Here is a 9,347-nt window from a genome sequence, read left to right as displayed (position 1 = left end):
CTGCTTGAAGCTGAGCATATTCGTCAGGAAAACTCTCCATTTGAGACTGTTGAATGATTCTGAGCTCGGATTTCTTATATGTGTCAGCAGTGACAGTGTCTGTGGGACTGGCCGCCCCATGATGAGATCTGACTGTTGCATCTACAAGCTCTTGAAAGTTGTCATATTGAGATGCATTGACTGAATGCTGGTCACCCTGAGTTATTAGAAGATGGAAGGATACTGGTTTACGCAGTTCCTTTGAGGTGTCGGCTGGCACTAGGTTGGGCAGTTTGGGCCAAGACGATGGAGGTTTCTGCAGAAATTCTGGGCCATTCTTCCAGCGGGTAGGTTCAGCTAGCTGAGCCAGTGACATGCCACGAGTAATATCGTCAGCAGGGTTGTCTTGTGAGTGCACGTAGGACCATAAATGTGAATCAGTTAGCTCTTGAATCTCCGCAACTCTAGTTCCTACAAACACTTTAAAATGGCATGACTCTGATTGAAGCCAGTTGAGAACGGTTGTAGAATCAGTCCAGTATCTGAAACTGCTAATTTCTAGTGTGAGCTCTCTTTGCAGAACTACTGCCAATTGTGCTCCAGTTAGAGCAGTACATAGCTCGAGTCGGGGGATTGTTTGCTGCTTCTTTGGAGCTACTCGTGATCTAGCTGCCAAGAATGACACCTCTATTTGTCCTTTGCTATCTTCAGTGCGGAGATAGGCTACAGCAGCATACGCTCGCTATGAGGCATCACAGAATGTGTGCACACTTCTTGAGCTGATCAAGGGATCTACCTTTGTAGTGTAGCATCTGGGCAGTGTGACACAGGAAAGTTGTGGAAGCTCGTCTTCCCATGTGAGCCATGCATTTCTGAGGTCTGTGGGCAGTTCAGGGTCATCCCATTCTCTTTTTTTGTCCCAGAGCCTCTGGACTATGATCTTAGCTCTAGTGGTAAATGGGGTGATGAATCCCAATGGATCGTACTGACTGGAAAGGATGCTATATATGTGTCGCATAGTGGGCTCAGTTTTTAAGACATGGCCATGTTTATAACCAAGGGTGTCGGATCTGCACTGCCACCTGAGTCCTAGTGTGCGCTCCTGGGGGTCGGCCTTGTCTGAACTAAACCAAAGCTCATGGTTCTCTGACCTGATTTGCTGTGGCAGGTGTTGCAGCAGTTGAGGAGTGTTACTAGCCCATTGGCGCAGTTCAAATCCACCCTCGACCAGCAGATGTTGCATGTCATCAACTAATTGTCTGGCAGTCTCAAGAGAGGGAACACTTTGCAACCAGTTGTCCACATAGAAACAACGATCTACTGATACTCGTACCTCACTGTCTGGTTGGCTGTGATCAGCAACATGTTTCCGAAGAGCAAAGGTTGCACAGCACGGGCTGCACGTGGTACCAAATGGTAACACTGACCACAGACCACTGGTAGACATCAGGTGCATTGATTGGTTTTAGGTCTCGCCACAGGAATCGCAAGAATGATTGGTCTTCTGGTAGGAGACACACCTGATGAAACATCCCCCTTATGTCGCTGCTAATGGCTACTGCATACTCTCGGAAACGGAGAAGTACTCCCAGCAAGGTCGCACCCAGAGTTGGCCCAGGAAGAAGATATTCATTCAAACTCAGCCCTTGGAAGTTGAAAGAACAATTGAATACGATCCTGTTCTTTGCGTTGTGGTGGACCATGTGGTGTGGAATGTACCATCCTGGAGTCTGTACAGCTGTGGATTTGGGAATTTTCTTCACATAGCCTGATTCTAGCAGCTTGTTTATCTCAGACTTGTACACTTGGGATTTCTCAAAGCTCTGTGCCAGCTGATTTTCAGTCCTTCGCAAATGAGGCAGTACTGCTTCCTTTGGAGCAGCTAGAGGTGGAGGACTGGTTTTCCACAGGAGGGGGGTAGCGTATCTTTGCACACCTTCAACTTCAACCCTCATTGTTTTCTCCTCCAGCATGCGCATAGCGTCTGCATCTTGCTTTGACCTTGTCACAAGCCGTTCATTTTGGTAGGGCAAGATGTCCATCTGCCACAACCGCTCAACTTGACTGAATAGATCATTAGGTGCAAGGCTTGCAGATGTGAACAAGCACTGTTGTGTGTGTGGTATGTGTTCAAGGAACTTTGATGGACCTTGGAGTGTTCATCCCAAACAAGTTTTCACAGCTGCTGGACCTCCGGGGGGTCCCAACCGAACTGGCTCAACGGGGGTGATCAGTTGTGGGTAATCTGACCCAATGAGCAGTAATGGCCTCGCATGGTCAATTGACTGAAGAGGTAGGCCTCTGAGATGGCGATATCTCTTTTAGAGCGTTTCAATTGGGTAGGAAGCTCATGGTTCTCTGACCTGATTTGCTGTGGCAGGTGTTGCAGCAGTTGAGGAGTGTTACTAGCCCATTGGCGCAGTTCAAATCCACCCTCGACCAGCAGATGTTGCATGTCATCAACTAATTGTCTGGCAGTCTCAAGAGAGGGAACACTTTGCAACCAGTTGTCCACATAGAAACAACGATCTACTGATACTCGTACCTCACTGGCTGGTTGGCTGTGATCAGCAACATGTTTCCGAAGAGCAAAGGTTGCACAGCACGGGCTGCACGTGGTACCAAATGGTAACACTGACCACTGGTAGACATCAGGTGCGTTGATTGGTTTCAGGTCTCGCCACAGGAATCGCACGAATGCTTGGTCTTCTGGTAGGAGACGCACCTGATGAAACATCCCCCTTATGTCGCTGCTAATGGCTACTGCATACTCTCGGAAACGGAGAAGTACTCCCAGCAAGGTCGCACCCAGAGTTGGCCCAGGAAGAAGATATTCATTCAAGCTCAGCCCTTGGAAGTTGAAGCGTATGATGACTCTGCACAATTTCAGTAACACTCTACTGCTGCCAGATGGTCGATCGACATACAGAGTTTCTATTGTGGTGCTGGTAGACTGGGTGATCTCTCCTGTTTCTTTGGTAGCATTAGCACTCATTTCATTGTTGGCCTCATGCAGAATTTCTAGATGTCTCCTTTGACACTTCTTGCATTTCGCCTTAAGAGTACACTGACCTGCTTGGTGATCACGCCCACATTTCCAGCATCTCTGATTGGATCTGATCCATGTAACGATCTGCTCTTTGGTCAGCAGCTTGAAGTTTGAACACTGATTGAGATAGTGCTGAGTTGTATTACAGAAGGGGCAGTATTTCTTTGGTTTCTCTAGTGATCTCACCTCAGAAACTGTATTCCGGTAAACAGATTCAGCCTTAGAAACTGGACTTTGCTCACTTCCATGGAAGATGGCAGTAGATTTGTGTGATCCTTTAGGCACTCTTTGCTGGTCTTTGCGGAAGCTCTGTCTCTCTCTACCAGGGTCAATACTGAACTGGGTACCGTCCTCTTGCACCCTCACCTCATACTCCAGCCATTCTGCAAATTCAAGCAAGGTAGGGATAGGTGTCTTGAGTGGATTGACATACCTCTTAAAGTTTGCTCTGAGATCGTGAGGTAGTTTAGCTAGGAGGCGGGAGACGTGAGACCCACAAGTCAGTTCTGTACGTCCAGGACTTCCTAACTGATCCAGCATTCCAACCAGGGCCCGCACCTTCAGTGCAAAAAGCCTGAATGCTCTGGTGTCACCACTTCTTATGCTGGGTCCATCCATCAGAACAGCAATGCGTTGAAGTGCAAGTTGATGGGGTTGCCCATAGACTTCTGTTAGGGCCTGCATGGTATGAGTGAAAGGGTACCTGCTGTTACTGTAGGAGTCAGCAATGAGCAATGCTTCCTCAAACTTCAAGTGGTCCATCAATATTTGGAACTTAAAGCGCTCTGTAGCGTCAGCAGGCAGGAGATTGTCAAGAGCTACCTTTAACCTGGCGAACTCACGTGGATCCTCTTTGGTGAAGTTAGGAATGGTAGGGGTTGGACCACGATAAGTGTTCTCTTGACTGGATGGCGATGAGGAATGATAAGGCACAAATGGTCTCTGTTGCCTGGAGGTAGGGCTGTAATAGTGTGAGGATGGACGTCTTGGGTGATGGTAGCATTCATCAGCATGCTCAGCCCTCTGGGGTGTTACTGCACGCTCTGGCGATGGCGAAGTTGATCTGGATTGCTTGGAACTCGCTTTCATCCTCTGAAGCTCAAGAGTGATCTCATCTATTCTATCACGTTGACGTTCTGCGTGCAACTTATCCTCACTGATTTTCACTGACCTTTCTCCTTCATAACGTGGATCTCTTTGATCTCTTGTTGACGTTACTCTGTGGTGTGACGGTGAGGTAGATATTCGATTCTCTATATTGGGCGTCAGATGTCTAGGCGAATGAAATAGTTGAGATGGAGACATTGATCTTGGAGTGCGAGCTGCAGAGTGTTCACTGAGGTCGCGTCTGAGTTGACGGTTCTCTTTCTCCAGATCCTTGAGGCGCATCTGCAGTGCTTCAGGTGAGAAGTGTGGATTCCCCTCATAGGCAGGAAAGTGATCAATGCCAGCAACCAGGGTGTTGTGAGGTAGATATGGACCTCCTGTAGCCCCTATTAGCTGTTCTCCTACGTTGGAGTGGTCTAAAGGTGTGTGTACTGATCGCTGCTCTGGCACATAATCCACCTCATAGTCATCAAGGTACCTTGGCATCTGCGTTCGGCGTCGGGAGCGAACTGTAGCATCACTAATCTCCTCACTATGTATGGACATTATATTAATTCAGAAGTTGCCGATCCGGCTCGAAGGACCATTTAAAGAATTGTTTAGCTCTTAGGTGCTAATTAATACCCGGTGGCAACCACCAAAAATGGTCCGATCAGAACAATTAACTTAAGCGATGTCCGTTTAGGAGGAGCTAGATGCACACACCACTCATAGACCACTCATTGCAAACTTAAACAGTTTTAATTGAGTGTGGTTCTAGAAAGAGAAACAACAATAATAAAGTATAAATATACACACTGATAAAACATCAATATGCAAATGAATAATATCTGCATTTGTTATGACATTAACACTGAAAATATGTCTTTACAGCGATCGTATAAGATTGGCTAGATTAGCTTACAGACACATGTGCTCGGCAGATGCGATAAGCACGTCTTAAAAGACTAATTCACAATCAAATGTAAACACAGTATAATGAAGCAACAAACTTACTCTTTGATGCACGCACACATGCGATTACTCAATATTGCGGGAGAATTGGCATTATCATCACCGTTAGGATCGTCTCGCAATGGCGATTCTAACTGTACTAAACTGCGTCAGCATCCGGGTCCTTTGCACCTTCTGAGTCCTAACAATAGGCGTGTGACTGTCGCCTGACTAAATAACAACAGCGAATTAACCATTACACATATACAAAGAACTGTATGAACATTAAATAACTGGCCCTCAGTTTAGTACAGCCGGATTAAGGTAATCAAAAATCTCTGTTTACATGGTAGATTCTTAATCAGAGTATTGTCTTAATCGTGTTAAAATCAGAATATTGTTGTCCATGTAAACATACTCATTAATTGATGTGTAGGTGGAGATGGATTATTGTGAGTTAAGAGATTGTGTCACTGCACCAACACCTTAAGGTCTATCACATTCTCTCTGTACACTGTCATGTTGTTTTGTGTGCCCACCACTGTTGTGTCACCAGCTAACTTTATGATGTGGTTGTTCTGATGCTGGGCAACACAGCCATGAGTAAATAACATAAACAGTAAGTGACTGAGAAGAACACAGCCCTGAGGGGCACCAGTGTTTAGAGTGAAAGAGTGCAATCTATTCTTATAGACCCCTACTGCTTGAGATCTGTCAGTCAAGACGTCCATGATCCAGTTGCAGAGTGTGTTGGTATAATGGTGTTGGAAGCTGAGCTCAAGTCAGTGAACTCCATTTTGACAAGTGCCTTTGTGCTGCAAGTGTACGAGGGCCAGGATGACATATGACATGGCATCCACAGTGAAGCGGTTGTGTCTGTTGGCAGACTGTAAGGGGTCCAGTGTGGGTGGGTTGATGGTTTTTGTGTGAGTAATGACCAGCCTGCTCAAAGCATTTCTCAAAGGGTGTAAGTGCTACAGAGTGACAGACATTAAGGGAGGTTATTGATGATTTATTTGGCATAGAGATAATGGTGACAGTTTTGAAGCATACTGGGACCACAGATTGTGCTAGTAAGATGTTAAAGATGTCTGTAAGAACAACAATCAGCTGGGTCAAGCATCCTTTCAGCATCCAGGGGATGCGATCTGGGTCAGTGGCCTTAACTCTATACAGAGTCCTTTTTACTTCAGCTGCTGTGACAGAAAGCATCTGGTCATCTGCTGGTGGTTCTCCAGGTGTTCCTGGATCTTCTGGGTATATGTGACCTTGGCTTATTCTACCCCAGCAGCATGGTTGTTCCTGGCTTCCCTCAATGCTTTATCTTCAATTTTGTTACCTCCCCTGAAAGCAGCATCTCATGTTTTGAGGAGGGAGCAAACCTCTGCATTAAACCAAGGCTTCTGTTTTAACAAATAAACACTTAGCAAATTAGTCCAAAAATTTATTCACATGCAAGTTTGGAATCATGGTTAAGGTCTGGGGTCCACAATGCTGAAAACTTTATTTCTGACACTTTGAAAATGTGCATATGTTCACAGTCTAAATCCCAACAGTGACAGACAATCAGTCTTCTTGTTCTCTGCCCGCCCAATGATGTTGCCTTTGGGCTATACTTTGGGTGTTTCTTGTGACAGATTCTCAGAGACCAGAGAGTAAGAAATTTTCCTATTTAGAATTTAACAGAATGTTCACTGAATTATTAAATATAACTTAGAGTTATGTTGTGTTTGAATTTTAGATCAGTCTGCCAGCATGGAGAGGCAACATTACATCAGTTCAGAAACAGAGGCCCCCCAGTGTAAGCTGCATCTAATTTTTTTCAGGAACCAAAGAAGAACCTCATTTCCTTCCTCCTCTTTCTTTGTCTGTTAATGATCAAATATACACGGATACCATGGAGTTGGCCAAGATGAGCCAATGGTATACTTCTTATGTCATGCAAGTGTCACATTTGATATTCCAGCAATAGAATACTTGCTTTAAATAACTGGCTAAAGGTAAAAATAAAAACATGGGAAACACAAATCTGGCTCATTTTCGAAAATATTTTTTTGTGCAGTGCAGCTGGATTTTTAAAAATAACACAGTACCAAAATGATTTCAAACTGTAAACAATCCCTGGGTTTCTCATTTTGACATAACATTCCACACCAAGAGAAGAAAATATCCTTGCTAACTCATCAAATACTGGTTACTGAGTGTTCCAAGAGAATAAATTCTTCAAAGGAGGGCATGCTTTAAATCAGGGCTATTCATTTCCATTTCTGGATGGCAACAACTCACAGAGTTTAATTCTAATCCTGATACCCTAATCAAACACAACTCCATGCAGTAATCAAGTAACCCTGAAAATCTTGATTGGCTGGCTCTGATGTGTTAAATTAGGGTTGGAACTAAACTCTCTGAGTTGTGACCCTCCAGGAATGGAACTGAATAGCCCTGCTATCAAAGTGTCAATCGAAAATGACAGACTCAAGAAACAGACATATGGACACATTGTTCCTTCGCCAATGATTATATAAGCCATCACTGCTGCTGTCATAGGTCATCTGTGTCTATATTGTTTTCTTGTCAGGCACATCTATGTTTAAGTGGATAAGAGAGTATTTGTGTATGCAACTATAAATATTACCAGTGTGGTGGGGATATTCAATGTTACAATGTAAAATATTAAAAGAAAATGTGTATAACATTTCCCCAAATTCCCTTACAGTCCTCTCATTTTGAAGTTGACTGGCCTAAGAAACTGAAATACCAGTAGTAATCTGGTACAGATATTGAAATATTTATTTCTGGCCCTTTTCCCTGTTTCCTCCAAAACCTCTTATATTACGTTAACCCAAGGACATGAAGGGCATGATATCAAATTCCTGACACAGGCTGTTCTAAAGTAGTCTAAAGAAGGCACAGTGTTACATAATAATCAGATTACTGGTTATGAAAGTCACCATCCAACAAACTTTGTAGATAAAAAATGGCTTAGGGCTCCTCTCAAGACAATTTAATACACTTTAAATCTCTCTCTCTCTCGCTCTCTCTCTCTCTCTCTCTCTCTCTCACACACACACACACACACACACACACACACAGGTTTGTTTTCTATTGTCCTACACCAACCCTACCCCTAAACCTACCCCTCACAGGAAACTTTGTGCTATTTCAGATTTTCAATACACTCCATTCTGTGTGATTTATATGCGTTTTGAAAAGTGGGGACATGGGGTAATGTCCTGAAAAGTCACCTTCTCCTTGTAATACCTATGTCATACCCTTGTCATTATACAAATTTATGTCCTGATTTGTCACAAAAACGCACACACTTTAGATTCCACTTAGTAGAAAGTGTGATTGAATACCATGTTAGAAAGCAAGTTAAAAGAAAGTAAAATAGGAATTAGCCTTCAACTAATTTTATCTCTGTTTATCAGTGACATAACCAACATTTACGTGTAGAAAAATTTATTTAAGAAGAGAAAGAATTAAATATGCACAATGCATAAAGGTTAAAACACGTGTGTTAAACTTTATGTATTGTGCATATTTAATTCATAATGAATTAATTAATGGTAGGCGGCAACCAAATGTGTAACCATTTCCGAACGCACAGAATTTCCTATATCTGAGAAAACGCGGACTGGATTAAAGTTTCTAAACACTTCTAAGTGAAAGGCACAGAAAGATAGATAGTAGATCAGGTTCTTTGCTTTCAAAATCGTTTATCAGAACGCGTTATTTCTGTTTATAATCCCTAAAACAACATTTTTTAGTTGGAGATCAATGGATTATTAACATAACCTAGATTAAAATATTTTCTTTGCATTCATCTCAGGTATCTTACCTGCATGATGTTCAGGTTGTCTGTTTTGATAATTAAATAAACTAATGTTGAGGGATCCTTGTTCAAGCGCGCTCTCATTTACTGTCTGCTTTGATGGTTCCGTAGACAGATGTGAAAACAGAAGAATATCCCGCTCGATTATTTTAGTGACAGAGGATGGAGAGAGAGAGAGAGAGAGAGAGAGAGAGAGAGACTCATCCCAGCCGTCGACTCGAGGCAATTTTTAAAGAGATAAGATCATCTCCAATTGTGGATTGTGGCAGTCAAGCTGGTCTCTCCTCGGGCTGATCCAGATTTAATCTCCAGACAGGGCAGATCAGAAACACGGACGCCCTCACAGGCTGACCATAAATCTCCTGCCTAACAAATAGACCCTGATAAAACTGTAAAAGTTATTTAAATTCTCCTAATGGACAGATTTATCCATCTTGGTGCTCT

At 43.4% G+C, this 9,347-nt stretch overlaps 1 protein-coding gene across 2 annotated transcripts in view; it reads right to left on the bottom strand.

Moving 5' to 3' along the window:
* The window catches only part of kcnip3b (Kv channel interacting protein 3b, calsenilin), a 35,836-nt gene extending 26,799 nt beyond the window's left edge, over window positions 1-9,037 (bottom strand). For both annotated transcript variants that reach the window (XM_016528520.1, XM_016528521.1), the window contains exon 1: window positions 8,910-9,037. In XM_016528520.1, coding sequence (XP_016384006.1) covers window positions 8,910-8,987 — 78 coding nt within the window. In that variant the 5' untranslated portion in view covers window positions 8,988-9,037. The remainder of the gene's footprint in view (window positions 1-8,909) is intronic.
* Window positions 9,038-9,347: the final 310 nt, after the last annotated feature.

Source organism: Sinocyclocheilus rhinocerous, unplaced genomic scaffold (assembly GCF_001515625.1).
Source record: "Sinocyclocheilus rhinocerous isolate Xijiao unplaced genomic scaffold, SAMN03320098_v1.1 scaffold603, whole genome shotgun sequence".
NCBI classification, from domain to species: Eukaryota; Metazoa; Chordata; class Actinopteri; order Cypriniformes; family Cyprinidae; genus Sinocyclocheilus; species Sinocyclocheilus rhinocerous.
The sequence above is the reverse complement of the archived record's forward strand: the minus strand, read 5'-3'. Positions and strand labels throughout refer to the sequence as shown.